General features: G+C 40.3%; 1 protein-coding gene across 1 annotated transcript in view; it reads left to right on the forward strand.

Annotated features, from left to right (window-relative positions):
* DNAH6 (dynein axonemal heavy chain 6) overlaps nt 1-17,770 on the forward strand; it is a 300,028-nt gene that overhangs the window by 262,895 nt on the left and 19,363 nt on the right. The window contains exons 66-70 of the mRNA XM_024129964.2: nt 2,084-2,172; nt 2,942-3,088; nt 5,969-6,107; nt 12,896-13,015; nt 13,553-13,674. Of these exons, the coding sequence (XP_023985732.1) occupies nt 2,084-2,172; nt 2,942-3,088; nt 5,969-6,107; nt 12,896-13,015; nt 13,553-13,674 (617 nt within the window). The remainder of the gene's footprint in view (nt 1-2,083; nt 2,173-2,941; nt 3,089-5,968; nt 6,108-12,895; nt 13,016-13,552; nt 13,675-17,770) is intronic.

Here is a 17,770-nt window from a genome sequence, read left to right on the forward strand (position 1 = left end):
TTAAAGAAAAATGACTAGAAGTTCTTTACTACTGTTCCTGATCCTGATTAGGATTATGATTAGGAAAAAAAATGCTGGGAAGGCATCTAAAAAGCAGTTTGCTGCAGTGGTACTATGTGAGCCTTCCAAGTATGGACCTGTAGTTCAGCTTCACAATGACCTGGACAAGAGTGCCAGACCTTCAAGGAGGCTGGATGGGCTATGGAAGCCAGCGAAGGTGTTGATGGATTTTAAGTGTTTAAGTGGATAGAAAAATCCTCTCCTGGCCCTCGTTACAATTGTTTATTAACTTAACCATTTGAGTTCTAATGTTTAACTTGAACCAGGAAAAAAAAAAAGAAAAAGAAACATTCAGGAAATAAACTGAAAAGAGAAAGTGAATGAAAGAAAAAAGAGAGAGAGGAAGAAAAAAACCCTCTGGGCTTGAAATTCTAAGACCTGATTAGAATTTCACCCCCACCACTTTCTGACTGTACACATCAGGTCTCTTCTCTGGACCTCAGTTTCCCCCGCAATAAAATGACTGCATAGCGTCATTGCTAGAAGTCCCACAACTAAGATGATTTCTAATTCCATTCCAGCCCTAAACTTCTATGATGTCTATGAAAGTTAAGATTCTTGATGCTTTTGCAATTATAAGAGAAAATGTAGTTTAAAAAAATGCTTCTCTAAACCTAGCCTTTTTCACTCTTCGGTTCTTTTGGTTAATGAAATCATTAGCCCTAAGACTTTGATGGTGTTTGACTTATACCTAATAGTTTTTACCATACAAGCAACTTTAGTGCTGTTCTAGAATTGTACTAGAATTAACTTTTAATTTTAGCTATTTAATACAGCTCATGAATTTAGATTACCAAACCAAGAAGCATAAATTCAACTTTAATCTGCAGTCATTCATTTAATAAATATTCGAGAACCTACCGCATGCCATGCATTGTTCTAGGTGCTTAGGATATGTTGGTGAACAAAATAACCATAGTCATCTGCCCTCATTGAGCTTACATGTTAGTGAGGGGAGAGAGACAATAAACAAACTACGTAACAAATAAGTAATTTATAAGGTATGATAGAATGTGGTCGGTGCTTTGGAAAACATTAAAAGGAAAGTAAGGAGAAACTGAAAGGTTGGGATGGAATGCGGGTGAGGAGGAAGGGTGGATAGCAGTTTTAAATGGCATGGTCTAGATAGACCTCTTTGAGAAGGTGGCATTTGACCAACACTTGAAGAAAATAAGGGAGTCTAAAGGAAGATCATTCAGGTAGAAGGAACAGCTAGTGCCCGGGTCCTCCCTCGGAGGGAGCAAGCCGAGAGTGTCAGAGAAACACCATCACTTGTACTTAGAGACCAATGCCAAGAAAGGCCTCCTTCGATGATGGCTGTGTCTTCCTGTGATGCAATCAATGATTTTCCCAGCTCTGCTTTGGCCTTTTGAACCTGGAATGGAGCTTGCTCTTTCTTAGGTTCTCTGTCCACAGCTCAGAAAGGAAGCGTATATTGACTTAACTTCTTGATGCTGTATGTGAGGTCTCTCCGTTTCCCTGCTCCCTGAGGTCCCTTTGCAACATCTCTGCAGAAGGGACAAATTTCTTTTTTCTCCAGAGGGCTTTCTGGCCATTTTCACGCAATTTTCCTTAAATTGAATGGCTAAAAAAATAAAAAATAAATAAAAACAAACAAAAACTAAAACCCCTTCTTGAGCGTAAATGTAGTAACTGTCCTCTCTTTCAATTGAAAATTTTCCCAATTTCAGAGGAAAGGTCCTTAGCACCTCTATCACGTATTGAAAATTAATGTGAAATTAAACTGAATAATTGAGAAATTAATTGAGTAATTTCTTTACTCAAATGTGCCAGCATCTAGACTGCCAAACTGACTTGTGTGAAGAGCTTCTGTAAAGAGTCCCCTCACCTCCATTTTAGAAGATTTTACAACATAAAATACTTAAAATAGAAAACTTAGTCTTTAAACAGAACTTGCAGCATATTTTTTTTTTGCTATGCTATAATAATTATTTCTTACAGAAAAGTGTTACTAAGAGGTATGCATTTTCCTTTTTTGTCGTTTTGTCTTTGTTTTAAACAGATATTGTTATCAAGGACACATTTCGACTTTTTTTAAGTTCCATGCCTAGTAATACATTTCCTGTTACAGTTCTTCAAAATTCTGTCAAGGTAACGTATGGTTGGCCTGTAACATGATTGGCCTCAGGGTGTTCGCCAAGTGGGTCCAGGAAGCCCAGGCTTGTGCCAGGTTGTGTCAGAGTCCAGGTGGCCCAGGTGGGGAAGTAGGAGTCGGTCTCCCTTCACCGGAGAGTGAGCAGGGAAACAATTTCCCAGGCCATTGCCCATCCTTACGTGCCCTAGTGTTGCTGGTCATTCAAAACCTCCACTATTCCCCTCTATAAGAAAACGTCAAGGATGCAGAGGAATGAGTACAGAACCCCTCCCAGAGTTAAGAGGATGTTTCAGCATTTGGGAAACAGGAAGGCCCACAGGGAGTATGGTTGCTGGATTGCAAGGCTGGAAGTTTCCAATATATGGGAAGCCTCTGCATATGAATGATCACCCAGGAACCAGGGATGCCTCTTCCCTGTCTGCCCTGTGACATCAAGGCAAAGTGTGGGGTGATGCCGTATGTTGAGATGACCAGAAAATCCAGTGCAGAAAGCCTGAGCATCCTTTCTGGTCCATGTATAGAGAAATGGACACCAAATGGAAGTGTCTGAGGTTCTTGTTGAGGTGGTCCACACACTATAGGTCTGAGGACCCCCTATTCTCCAGAGACTGAGGCCGAGCAAAATACAGAGCAGGCGCAAACAGGGCACGAATGCCTCCCAGGCATTGGTTATTTACGTCCCCTCACTGCCTTCAGCCTATTTGTGTTATTCGGAAATAATGCATATCTGTACAACCACCCTCTCTGCCGCGGGTGTCTCTACAGGTAACCAATGAACCTCCAAAAGGTTTACGTGCAAATATCAGACGAGCATTTACCGAAATGACACCTTCATTTTTTGAAGAAAATATACTTGGAAGAAAATGGAGACAAATAATATTCGGCATTTGTTTCTTCCATGCAATTATTCAGGTACACTCAATTTGTATTTTAATAGAGACAAGAATGTATTAGGTTAAAAATAAATCAATAAAAAGAATCAAGTAAAAGCTTACAAATGGCATTGTGAAATGCTGAGGGCCCTGTTCTGTCTGAATCCAAGTTGTTTTAACTCAGTCCCTGATCTCTGCATACCCCTTGCCTCTGTATCTCACAGCTTTGCCTCCCAGCTCTGCTCTGACCTAAGGAGAACCATCTCCTGGATGAACGCACTAGGTCAAATTCAAGAACACGAAATTGATCTCCACAGCTGTGCTTCACTCGCAAAATCTGCTTCCCTTCCAGACTCTACTCCTGAAATTGGTGGTCCCATTCTCTCAATCACCTACACTCAGAGTTTCAGGATTATTTTTATTCTTCCTCCTTTACACATATATATCATGTCAGTCGGCAAGTCTTCATTATTCTTACAATAATTTCACTCTCACCTGCTCCTGTTGGAGTGGGCTTAACCCTTAACAGCTTCCTCCCTGTGATTAGAGCTCCAAGTCCCCTGAAAAGTGGCCTTCAACTGGGCACTCCTTTCCCCGCTCTGTTCAGACCTCACTGCCCTGATCTGGTGCCCATCCTGTGGCCCTTGTACCAGAATTCTGACTCCATATCTCTGTATGGGGTCTTGATTAGACAGGCTGCCTGGTTTTCAAATGTGTGTGGCCTGCAGATGAAGAATCAGTAGAGAAGAAACAAAGATTAAAGATGCAAAATATGGGATAAATAAGTAAACAAGGTCCTAGAGGAGATCAGAGAGGCTGGGATTGGAGCTCCCAGAGGGAGGCCTTTGTTCTACTAACAAAAGCAGCTGAGATGAGGGATGGTTTAAGATTTAGGGAAATTTTGAGATGGAGAGGAGGAAACATGATACAGTTGCCAACATATAGACCAAGCTAAGTGTCCCTCAACAGACGAATGGATAAAAATATATGTGGTATATATATACAATGGAATACTAATCAGCCATTAAAAAAGAATGAAATTTTGCCATTTGCAGCAACATGGATGGACTTGGAGGGTATTACACTAAGTGAAATAAGTCAGGCAGAGAAAGGAAAGACAAACACTATACGATATCACTTTATATGTGGAATCTAAAAAATACAACAGGGACTTCCCTGGTGGGCCAGTGGTAAAGAATCTGCCTTGCAATGCAGGGGGTGCCAGTTCGATCCCTGGTCGGGGAACTAAGATCCCGCATGCCACGGGGGCAACTAAGCCTGCGCGCCACAACTACTGAGCTCACACACCTCAACTAGAGAGCTTGCGTGCCACAAACTACAGAGCCCACTCTCTCTGGACCCTGCTCACCACAACTACAGAGCCCGCGGGCCCTGGAGCCTGAGCGCCACAACTAGAGAGAGAAAACCCGCACACCACAACTAGAGAGAAGCCCGCGTGCTGCAACTAAGGCCCGACGCAGCCAAAAATAAATAAATAAATAAATAAATAATTTTTTTTTAAGTTATAAAACAAGTTATTTTTAAAAATACAACAGAGACTTCCCTGGTGGCTCAGTGGTTAAGGCTCTGCGCTCCCAATGCAGGGGGCCGGGGTTCGATCCCTGGTCAAGGAACTAGATCCCACATGCATGCCGCAAGTAAGAGTTCGCATGCCACAACTAAGGAGCCCACATGCCGCAACTAAGGAGCCTGCCTGCTGCAACTAAGACCCAGTGCAACCAAATAAATAAATAAAAGATTTAATTTAAAAAATAAATAAATAATTTTAAAAATACAAGAAACTAGTGAATATAACAAAAAAGAAGCAGACTCACAGATACAGAGAACAATACAGGTTACAGAGTGGGGAGGCTATCTGGGGTGGCGGAGGGGGAGGTACAAATTATTGGGTGTAAGACAGGCTCAAGGATGTATTGTACAACACGGGGAATATAGCCAAAATTTTGTAACAACTGTAAATGGAGTGTAACCTTTAAAACTTGTATAAAAATTTAAAAATAAATTTAAAGGGACTTCCCTGGTGGCACAGTGATTAAGAACCCGCCTGCTACTGAAGCCGGCGCACCTAGAGCCCGTGCTCCACAACAAGAGAAGCCACCAAAATGAAAAGCCCGCGCACCGCAACGAAGAGTAGCCACCACTCACGGCAACTAGAGAAAGCCCGCGCGCAGCAACGAAGACCCAACGCAGCCAAAAATAAATAAATAAATTTTAAAAATAATAATAATTTTTAAAATTTTTAAATAAAAATATTAACTTAAGGAAAGAGGAGGGAACGTGGGACCAATCCTCTGATACAATCAGTAGTTTAGAATTAAGAAATTAGGTGAGATAGGGAGATAACAAAGAGAGGGAAAGATTTCACTGTGGAGAGTTATAAAACAAGAATTGAGATTCTGGGTATCAGTTTTAAAAAAAAAAAAAAGGCCACTATAGATAAGTCAGCATGTAACCAGCACATCTCGCATGACTGAAAATCCTGGGTGATAGACAGACTTCTTAGAAGAGTTGGGGGCAGCTCTCTCCACCAGATGGGTGATTAGTGTCAATATTTTTATGCCAAAAGACTCTAGGTGGGATAGTTTTCCCTATTTTGATGGAGAAATATTTTATTTTACCATGAAGAACAAATGTTCTTTTGACAAGTCTATCACATTTTCACATTTCTCGTAATATCAGGTTTTCTTTTGGAAAATTGGCAAAAGGCCGGTGTTGGAGGAAGAGGTGCCTGCCCCATTTGGTAACAGCCAAACTGAAAGCCTGGCTCAAGTTGAATGTCGTGATTTTAACTGATTTTGCACAATGAGGATGCTCAACTTCAACAGAAACCTTTTAGTTTTCAGTATTTTACACAATTAATTTTATCAAACTTTAAGACCATTTTCATTTTCTATTCCAGGAGAGAAAAAAGTTCGGCCCTCTTGGTTGGAATATCTGCTATGAATTTAATGACAGTGACAGGGAATGTGCTTTACTGAACCTCAACCTTTACTGTCAAGAAGGAAAGATTCCCTGGAATGCATTGATTTACATCACTGGTCAGTATGCCCACATGGCGTGACGTCCAGCTGTGCACCACACAGTTGTTGGTTTACACCCACCTGGCTTATACCAAGACGGTGTCCTCCCAAGCCTTTGGTGACGGTGGTGATGACTTCTGATACTGCCTTTGAGAAGATAAGACCATGATAAGAATATCATTAAAATATTTACACATAGGAAATGGGACAGATGTTTTCCCAAATAATAACTTAGATAAATAATAAAAACTTAGATAGCTCTTGCTACATGCTAAGCATGTTTTAAGCATGTCCCATGAATTAGCAGATTTAATCCTCACAACAACCCTATAAGGTGAAAACTATTATATCCCTATTTTACACACGAGGAACCTGAAGAACACAGTTTACAAGGGTGAAGCCAAGATGTAAAGGCAGGCAGTCCAGCCTCCAGAGTCTGTGCTCTTAAATTCAAAAGAATCTAAACATGATTGACAAGTCAAGACCTGTTGAGTTAGGTGTACTTAAGAAAAAGGAAAAACTATTTCAGGAATTACAATTTTTAACAAATTTGAATTGTGGCCAAATGAGATCTTACTGCCAAAATCAGATACAATTTAGACCATGTAGACCCAAATAATGAAGAACAGATTCCCACTGGGAGGTGAGGGAGGGAGAGAGCAGACTGGGAATGGATGGTTTTCATTGGTGAGCAAGGGAAATGGGGAACAGCAGAGAGGTATCAGCTGATCTAGAGCCTTGAACAGCACGTGACACCTTGGAACATGTTTGAGCAAAGGGCAGCGAAACAGTTTGGAAATGGATGAGGACCCATCCCCAGGGTGAACCAAGAGAAGTGGGTATGGAAACTGGGAAGCTACTTTGTACTCCTGCTCCCAGCCACTCCTGTGTGGCCAACATTGCTTAACATAACAGTGAGTTAGTCAGAATTCTCTGGCACCCTCTATGTACCCTGAATTTTCTGCTTCCTAGCTTTTCTCTCCCTTCCTTCTCTCCTAGAACACTTGACCTTTCTGGTTACCTCAATTTCTACTGCTGTGGAAGTAACTGTGTTTTGAAAAGGATAGAAAGGAATGAGACAAAGATGTATCTGCTCTCATCACTACTATTCAGTGTTGGGCTGAAGGTTCTAGCCAGGGAAATTAGACAAGGAAAAGAAATCAGACATCCAGATTAGCATGGAAGAAGTAAACCTATCTTTATTTGCAGATGACAAGATCTTACATGCAGAAAATCTTAAGGAATTCACACACATGCACACACACACACAAACTGGAAGTAACAAATGAGTTTGGCAAGGTTGTAGGATACAAAGTCAATATACAAAAATCAACTGCATTTTATACACTGGCAATGAACAATTAGAAAATACTTTTAATTCTATTCATGATAACATCAAAAAGAATAAACTGGGCTTCCCTGGTGGCGCAGTGGTTGAGAGTCCGCCTGCCAATGCGGGGGACACGGGTTCATGCCCCGGCCTGGGAGGATCCCACATGCCGCAGAGCGGCTGGGCCTGTGAGCCATGGCCGCTGGGCCTGCACGTCCGGAGCCTGTGCTCCGCAGTGGGAGAGGCCACAACAGTGAGAGGCCCGCGTACTGCAAAAAAAAAAAAAAAAAGAATAAACTACTTAAGAATAAATTTACCAAAAGAAGTGCAGATTTGTGCACTGAAACCTGCAAAGCACTGCCAAAGAAAATTAATCTAAATAAATGAAGAGACATGACATGCTCGTGTTTTGAGAGATACAATATTGTGAAAGTGGCTATAATCCCCAGACCGATCTATAGATTTAACACAATCCCTATCAAAATCTCAGCTGACACTGTTGCTGACATTGGCAAGCTGATTACAGCATTTGGATGGAAATGCAAAGGGCCCCAAAGAGCAAAAACTATCCTGAAAAAAGAGAATGAAGTCAGAAGAGTTACATTTCCCAATTTCAAAAGTTATACAAAGCTACAATTATCAAGACAGTGTGAGACAACAAGGACTTACTGTATAGTACAGGGAACTATATTCAATATCTTGTAATAAACTATAAAGGAAAAGAATTGGAATATATATATATATATATATATATATATACAAATTCGGGTAAACGAATCACTGCTGTACACCTGAAACTAACACAATATTGTAAATCAACTAAATTCAATTTTTTTAAAAAAACAATATGGTACTGGCATAAGGATAGACATATAATCAATGGAACAGAATTGAGAATCCAGAAATAAACCCTTATATTTATGGTTAATTTATTTTTTTAAATAAATTTATTTATGTATTTATTTTTGGCTGTGTTGGGTCTCTGTTGCTGCACTCGTGCTTTCTCTAGTTGTGGCGAGTGTGGCCCACACTTTGTTGTGGTGCACGGGTTTCTCATTGTGGTGGCTTCTCTTGTTGCGGAGCATGGGCTCTAGGTGCGCGGGCTTCAGTAGTCGTGGCACATGGGCTCAGTAGCTGTGGCTCGCAGGCTCTAGAGCACAGGCTCAGTAGTTGTGGCGCACGGGCTTAGTTGCTCCGAGGCGTGTGGGATTTTCCCGGGCCAGGGCTCGAACCTGTGTCCCCTTCATTGGCAGGCGGATTCTTAACCACTGCACCACCAGGGAAGTCCCTGGTCAATTTATTTTTAACAAAGGTGCCAGGACAATTCAATGGGGGAAGGAGAGTCTTTTCAATAAATGATGCTGGGACAATTGGATATCCATCTGCAAAAGAATGAACTTGGATCCTTATCTCACACCATACAAAAAATTAATTCAAAATGAGTGATATATCTAAATGTAAGAGCTAAAACTATAAAACTCTTAGGAGAAAGCATATAAGTAAATCTTCATGACTTTGGGTTAATAATGGCTTCTTAGATATGACACAAAAAGCACTAGCAATAAAAGAAAAATAATAAATTCAACTTCTTCAGCATGTAAAACTTTTTTGTGTGTGTGGTACGCGGGCCTCTCACTGTTGTGGCCTCTCCCGTTGCGGAGCACAGGCTCCGGACACACAGGGTCAGTGGCCATGGCTCACCTGCCCAGCCGCTCCGCGGCATGTGGGATCTTCCCGGACCGGGGCACGAACCCGCATCCCCTGCATCGGAAGGCAGATTCTCAACCACTGCGCCACCAGGGAAGCCCCAACATGTAAAACTTTTAAACTTCAGCAAACACCGTCAAGAAAGTGAAAAAGGAAGCCATAGACTGAGAGAGAATATTTGCAATCATATATCTGATAAAGCACCTGTATACGAAGTATATAAAGAGCTCTAGCAACAGTAAGAAGAAAAATAATCCAGTTTTTAAATGGGCAAAAGATTTGAATGTACATTTCACAAAAAAGACATACAAATGCCTAATAAGCTCACTTAGTCATTAGGAAAATGAAAATTAAAGCCATAATGAGATACCACTTTATACCCATTAGGATGACTATAATAAAAAAAGACAGTAACAAGTGTTAGCAAGGATGTGGAGAAAGTGGAACCCTCATACATAGCTGGTGACAATGTAATATGTTGCTGCTGCTTTGGAAAATGTTTTAATAGATTTACCATATGACCCAGAAATTCCATTCCATGCCTAGTTATATACCAGGGAAAATAAAAACTCATGTCCACACCAAAACTTGTACAGAAATGTTCATAACAGCATTATTCATAATCCCCAAAAGTGGAAACAACATGAATGTCTATCAGCTGATGAATGGATAAAGTGAGGTATATCCATACAATATTACAGATGTAATATTACTCCACCATAAAAAAGAAATAAAGTACTGATACATGCTCCAACTTGGATAAATCTCAAAAACTTTATGCTAAGTAAAAGAAGCCAGACACAAAATATCACATGTTGTATATACCATTTATGTGAAATTTCCAGAAAAAGCAAATATACAGACAGAAAGTAAGATCGTGATTGCATGGGGCCGGTGATAAGAAATGGACAGTGACTGCAAATGGGCGCAAGATTTATTTGGGGGAGATGATAGAAATGTTCTACAATTAGATCGTGGTGATGGTTACACAACTTTGTCAATTTACTAAAAACTATTTAATTATACATGTAAATTTTAAGTGACATAATTTTCAAGCTCATCAAAAATGTTTAAAAAAAAAAAAAACAATAGGAGAAAAAAAGGCAATGCTTTATCCAGGCAATGATATTTGCTTGTGGTGGGATTTTAGGCAGTCATTTATGGATTAATCCAGAAAATACAGGTTAGTACCACTATGCTAAATGCTGGAAATACAAAGATGATGTAGTCCCTGCCTACCAAAAACTCATGGGGTAGAGATAATAAATAAATTATAATATGGTATGACAATTACCAAAATAGAGGTGTATGGACAATGCTGTGGGAATTCAGAAGGAGGAAATAAGCCTACCTGGAGGAATCTGGGAAAGCTCCACCAAGGAGGCAATGGTTGAGTGGGGCACTGAACGGTGGGTTGGGCTCAGCAGGAGAGAAGAGGCAGGAGAGAACACTGGCAGAGAGAACAGTGATGGTAAAGCCCAGCAGTGTCGGGATGTGGCATGCCTGTAGACGCTGTGAGTAGTTCATGAGTGCCAGAGCAGAGTATAAAGAGGAGATGTACATGGAGGAAAGCTTTATCTTCAATAAAACTAAAAAAAGGTGATCTGTGGGCACATCTTGAAAGCCAGTGTGTGGTGTTAATAACTTTGGGCTCTACCTTATAAGCAATGGTTGGCAATTATAGTCTTTTAGGCTGGGAACAGGTGCAACCACGTATAAAGCTATAACAAAAGCAAGACGAAGAATTGAACAAGGGGATACAGCAACACTAAGGGGGAGACTAGACAGGAGAGAATAAACAGAGAAAGATTAAGGAGGCTTTAAATATGGGAAGGTATTTGGGGTTGGAGCGGGGGCGGGGCGGTCCTTAAAATTTTATAGAGTAAGCTACAGTGATGCCTAAGTCCAAGAGACAGCTCTGAGCTCAAAGTGGGCAAAGACAGAGCCAAACCTAAGGCCTATCCAGTTTGTGTCTGGCCATCCCTGAGCCAGCCCACAGGGTTAGGAATGGAAGAGAAGGGGAAGACACCACATCAGGATTTGCAACAAGACCCTCAGGAACTGTGATGCCTGGGCCAGGACAGGTGGTGGACGTGAATGGTAGATGCCCCCTCCCCACATTCTGTCTTCTAAACCCAAAAGACCCCTTCCTAAAAGTAAGCCTAAAATTGAGTCGTCTACCCTGAATCAAATTATTCGAGTTCCTGGTTTACTCATTTTGATCCAAGAAAAACATAACACTAAATCTGGACACAGAATCACAAAGTCTGATGATTTTTAAGGCAAATATTTCTGTGCTGCTTCTCAAAATATAATTTTTTTTTAATTTTTTGGCCCTGCCGCACGGCATGTGGGATCTTAGTTTCCCAACCAGGCATCAAACCCGGGCCCCCTACAGTAGAAGCGTGAAGTCTTAACCACTGGACCGCCAGGGAAGTCCCCGAAATTTTTTTTAGAATAATGCACTTCAGGGCAACTCTTTGCTCTCACCACTGACTAATTATTGGAGTCTGTGTTTTCCTGGCCACCCTCCTTTTCCAGACACCATGATGCAGTTGAAGAAACTTGACCTTTATATTCCCATCTAGCCCTCAGGATCCAAGTTAGTCTGAAGCTAGATGGACCCACCACAAAGATTTAACCCAACTTTGTGTTGCAAGATTTCCCAGAGAGTGACTGAAGAGTATTCTCAGGAAAGTACAGCAGCATCTCTTTCTTCCCTCTTAGAATTGCTAATACAGGGAGTCAGTTACTTGATCATCAGCTCTGGCACTTACTCCCCAACATCTTCACTCTAAGTGGCTGAGCCAGTAAGACTGACCAGAAGTGCCTCAACAAGGAGAGGGAAGATAGGTGCAAGCCAGGACGTTGCTATCCTGGAAGAAATAAATTACTGAGATTCCAAACACAAATAACTTACTCTCAACCAACCATCTCAGCTTGAAAAAGAATTAAAAAAAAAAAATCTTCTTGACATAATGAAAGAGATGGAGATGAGAATGGATGAACATTTAAAGGATTCAGAAGTTGGCAATATCAGTATCATAAGTAAAATCCTTTTCGGAACACTACAGAGGTGAATAATGAATTGTAGCAATGGGTCTGGAATTTTTCCAAGGAATTATATCATCCAGCAGTACAATCATTCCAATGCAGAATAGATATCTTTCCTACTTGTAACTTGGGGATGACGGTGGAGCATAATTTCTCTGTGGAAAGAGATGGGATACCAATAAATTGTGATTCCCCATAACATAATTTCTGTGAGGCAAGTTGTCTCTTTCACTTTGGATCTATCTTTCTTCCTTGGCTTAATATCAATGATTTATAAGGTATGTATAGAGTTTGAATGGCTTGTTGTAAATGTTTTGGTTTCATTTAGCTCATTGGCCCCCAAAAGAAGCAGTGGTTCATAGAAAGTATGTCTGTTTTAGAATACTACAGTCAATGATGGGATAAGACCCAAAATCAATATTTTTGAAGAAAAAAAACAGGAAGAAGAAAGAAACATGTAAATAGACCTCACTGGCTTTAGTTTCAGTTATTTGGGAAAAGCAAAATAATTAGGGGAGAGAACATATACTAGATTTTTTTCTGCTTTTTAAAAGTTGACTTTTATTATCTTTGGGGGTGGGGTAATAGAAGAAACTCAATGTGCTATTTCCACTTTCAGTACCAAATAAATGTATGAATAAATAAACCTATTAGAATGTGGGTATGCATATCAATTAAAAGCAAACAATGTTTTTAAACGCAAACTTCTTTTCAGGTGAAATTACATATGGTGGTAGAGTTACAGATACCTGGGATCAAAGATGCCTTCGTACTGTTTTGAAAAGATTCTTTTCTCCTGAAACATTACAAGAGGATTATAAATATTCTGAATCAGGTGAGTGACATTTCAATATCATGGAAAACAACTTTTGCCAAGAAGTCGTTGACAGCATCTCTCAGTTTTCCATCCAGGAGCTGTCTGTGTCCAGTCCTCACAACCCAGACCCCACACCCTCCCATCCTCATGCTTGACCACCTTCAAAACGGCTTTGGTTGTAAGAGTACAAAGATACCTATTGTACGATAACCATTTTGAATTATTTCTGCTCTAAAATGGGTGGTATTCTAAGTGCGTTTTCAAAGTTCCATAAATTCGGAACACACCTCTCAGTAGCACATCCCTGGGTTCTCAGAACCTTGAAATGTTCTGCAGGTTAACACCCTGAAAGGTTCGGACACTGATTAGATGTAAAGGCCTCAAGAAAAGGTAAAGAAACTAGACACAGGGATGAAGGCGAGCAAAAACCATCCCTGTTTCTATGTGAGGCAGCTGATTATAGCCACCATCTGAACAGACAGAGAAGCACCAAACCTGGCAGTACTCAAAGCTTGTCTATTTGAGACATATTGCCTTCTGTGTTTTCAATAACAGGTATCTATTTTGCACCCTTGGCTGACAGCCTACAAGAGTTTAAGGACTACATTGAAAACCTGCCTTTGATAGATGACCCAGAAATATTTGGAATGCATGAAAATGCCAACCTAGTTTTCCAGGTATGTGGCCTTTCAACTTAAAAGACATATTCATATTGTGTATATAAACCTGAAACATCAATAATCACCTCACTGGCTCTGTAAATTATAATCTTCTTAAATAAACAAAGAAATGTTTCACCTCGACTTCAACATCTGGTTCCAATTTAGCCTGTTCCCTCTGGATCCTTCACAGAATCCTAAGATCGTCATGCATCTTCTTGTCACCGGCCACCTCCTCACCTTCCAGCCTCTGCTTAGTCCATAATCTACGTGCTAGTCTCCTGCAACATGGGGATTTGGATGATAATCCAGACAGTCCTTTTTCTTTTGCACTTCTCCCTCCATGCTGGGCGTATTTGGAACATATTTCACAAAGATTTATGGACCCACCCCCCCAGATGAGTAGGTTATAAAAGTACAATAGCAAATATCCAAGGCAGAGAAATTAAAACACTGTTCTTTAAAAGCACAGTTTATCAATTTTGCCATTGCAACAACATGGATGGACTTGGAGAGCATTATGCTAAGTGAAATAAGTCAGACAGAGAAAGACAAATACTGTATGACATCACTTATATGTGGAATCTAAAAAATACAACAGGAATTCCCCAGCAGTCCAGTGGTTAGGACTCTGTACTTTCACTGCCAAGGGCCTGGGTTCAATCCCTGGTCAGGGAACTAAGATCCCACAAGCCACACGGCATGGCCAAAATAATTTTTTTTTAAAATAGAAAAAAAACAACAAACTGGTGAATATAACAAAAAATATAACAGGAGCAGACTCACAGATATAGAGAATCAACTAGTGGTTACCAGTGGAGAGAGGGAAGGGGGGAGGGGCAAAACAGGGGTAGGGAATTAAGAGGTATAAGCTACTACATATAAAATAAATAAGCTACAAGGATATACTGTACCACAGGGAATAGAGCCAACGTTTTATAATAACTATAAATGGAGTATAACTTTACAAATTGTGAATCACTCTGTTTTACACCTGTAACTTATGTAAAATTGTACATCAACTATATCTCAATTTTTTAAAATAATTTAAAAATTAAATTAAATTAAAAAATAAAAGTACAGTTCATCAAGGTGAGAGTACCAGACCACAGCAGTAGGTCCAAATAGCAAACTGGACAATTTTACTCCCCCAAGACCCTCTGATGCCACACCATTACCTAGGGGTAGTCCGAGCTCCTCAGCATGGCAATCAAGGCTCCCCCATGACCAGGCCATTACATACCCTTCCAGTTTTATTATCAGTCATAGTCTGGCATCTTTAGATGAACCAAAGCCGTGAAAAGAGGTATGTCCCTGGAGCCCTGGAATACTCTAAAGGTTGGAGGCTAGGTTGGCCTCACGAAGCTGAAGGGAATCACCTTTCTTTTCAACTTAAATTTGGCCCCTACAAATTAGAGACAAATTAGAGGGTAAGGTCTGCCTAGATATCAAAGAATCCATGCAAAACAACAGTAGAAATTCCCAATGATCATGTTCTCTGCCCTAAAAATTGCTTTACTATTCAGTGAAGAGTTGGAATATCTTATTTTTCCTGATTCTACTTTCAGGAGGAAAAAGAGGTGGCCACACCTAGTGTTAATATTTAATCATCTGACTCTTTGTTCTGGAGTGGGTGGGTGTGGAGGTGAGAGAAGGGAGAGAGGAATGTGGAAATGGTAGGCTCACTGCATCCCGTGAGAAGCACAGGACTTTTGGGTGGGGTAACACTCTTGGCAGTATATACCTGGGAATGTAGTTTTTTGTGTTTTCATTGGTTCAGAGTGACTGAGAATGAGAGAGTAGGCATGTAGTGAGCCCCAAGTTATGTTTTTCTTCCCAGCCTCCCTTCCTTCATTTTTCTGGTACAGTACATCCCCTACTCCCACCTCTTTCCTTTGGGAAAATTTCCCCTTCCTCATTCCATTAGATTCTGGTAAAACTTCCAACCACTCTCTACCTTCACAGAGGTGGGCATGTAACTCAGGCCTGGCCAAAGGCAGCACAACATCACCCAGCCCCTGGAATTGGTCCAAGGAGCAGGGACATGGCCCACACTAGGTGCATGAGATTCCTTTAGAGGATATATAGATCCTAGGATGGAGGAAGGAGGAAAATGTCTTTCCTCTGGAATCACTGGCTATGATGCTGCATATCTGCAGCATTCTGTGCCCTCATCCCTGACCCCCCCACCCCTTCTTCCTACCAAATGGAAGAAGGTCATCTGCCATAGGAAAGAATGAGAGAAACAACCAAATATGCACAAGAGAGAAAGTGCTAGATCCATCCATGCCTGAAACTCAAATGACTTGTGTCCTCTTCTTCCCACCTATATGTGCCAACAGATGCCTTCTCTTTGCTTTAGCTGGTTTAAGTTAGACAATTCTGCTTCTTGCCATCAACGGAGACTTAATGCAAAAGCTGCAAATGATTCCTTCTTCAGACCAGCAAACTATACTTACATAGATGCGTACTAGAGACTAGTAAAGAAAGTTGAGCCTGGCTGCACTAAATGTTTCAAGACTTTTGTCCAACCAAGAAGTTAAGAACTAAAATGGAAAAGTCATAATATTAAACAACTGGCACTGAGCAAGGAAACCAAACTATTTAGCTATAACATTAAGTAAATAATGTCGCATATGTGTTTAGGACCTAATGAATATGTCAAAAGTAATGTTTGAAAGAAGATCTATTATGTAAAATATAATTTTTAAAATCAAGATCTGTAATCCCAGGTTCTGAACTCTTTTCTCAGGTAAGTGGATAACGAGTGTTGTGACTGATATAAAGAAAACCTCTAAGAGGTTCCAACAAATATACATAAGAAGATACCATGTTTCTGAATTTTTAAAAATAAACTAGAACAATTGAGAATATTTAACTGACCTTGGAAAAGGAATTTCTAAGCATAAAAAGCAATTGAAAAATAAATCACATTAGAAAGAGCCAGAACATGTGAGTATATCCAAAAGGTCATAAGAAAATTAAATGACAAAGCAAAACATCTTTGAAACAAACAAACAACAACAACAAAAACAGAAAAAGTTAATTGTCCACACATGGGACACTTTCCAGAATAGACCATATGTTAGACCACAAATTAAGTATCAATAGTTTTAAAAAGATAAATATCATACAAATTATCTTCTCCAACTACGATGGGATAAAATTTGAAATCAATAAAGCTAACGTAATCAAAACACTTGTACTGCATAAAGACAGACATATAGACCAATGAAGTAGAATAGAAAGTCAGGACTTCCCTGGTGGCGCAGTGGTTGAGAATCTGCCTGCTAATGCAGGGGACACGGGTTTGAGCCCTGGTCTGGGAGGATCCCACATGCCGCGGAGCAACTAGGCCCGTGAGCCACAACTACTGAGCCTGCGCGTCTGGAGCCTGTGCTCTGCAATAAGAGAGGTCACGATAGTGAGAGGCCCGTGCACCACGATGAAGAGTGGCCCCCGCTTGCCGCAACTAGAAAAAGCCCTCGCACAGAAACAAAGACCCAACACAGCAAAAAAAAAATTAATTAATTAATAAACTCCTACCCCCAACCAAAAAAAAAAAAAAAAAAGAATCCCCACATGTAGGGATATAATTACAGTGTAAAAAAAATTTTTAAAGAAAGAAAGTCCAGAAATAAACCCTCACATATATGGTCAAATTATTTTTGACAAGGGTGTCAAGACCATTCAATGGGGAAAGGACAGTCTTTTCCACAAACAGTACTTGGAAAACTGGACATCCACATCCAAAAGAATGAAGTTGGACCCTTACCTAACACCATATACAAAAATTAACTCAAAATGGATCAAAGACCTTAATGTAAGAACTAAAACACCATACACAAAAATAAACTCAAAATGGCTTAAAGACCTAAACGTAAGGCCAGACACTATAAAACTCTTAGAGGAAAACATAGGCAGAACACTCTATGACATACATCACAGCAAGATCCTTTTTGACCCACCTCCTGGAGAAGTGGAAATAAAAACAAAAAATAAACAAATGGGACCTAATGAAACTTAAAAGCTTTTGCACAGCAAAGGAAAACATAAACAAGATGAAAAGACAACCCTCAGAATGGGAGAAAATATTTGCAAATGAAGCAACTGG

Source organism: Physeter macrocephalus, chromosome 12 (genome assembly GCF_002837175.3).
Source record: "Physeter macrocephalus isolate SW-GA chromosome 12, ASM283717v5, whole genome shotgun sequence".
NCBI lineage: Eukaryota > Metazoa > Chordata > Mammalia > Artiodactyla > Physeteridae > Physeter > Physeter macrocephalus.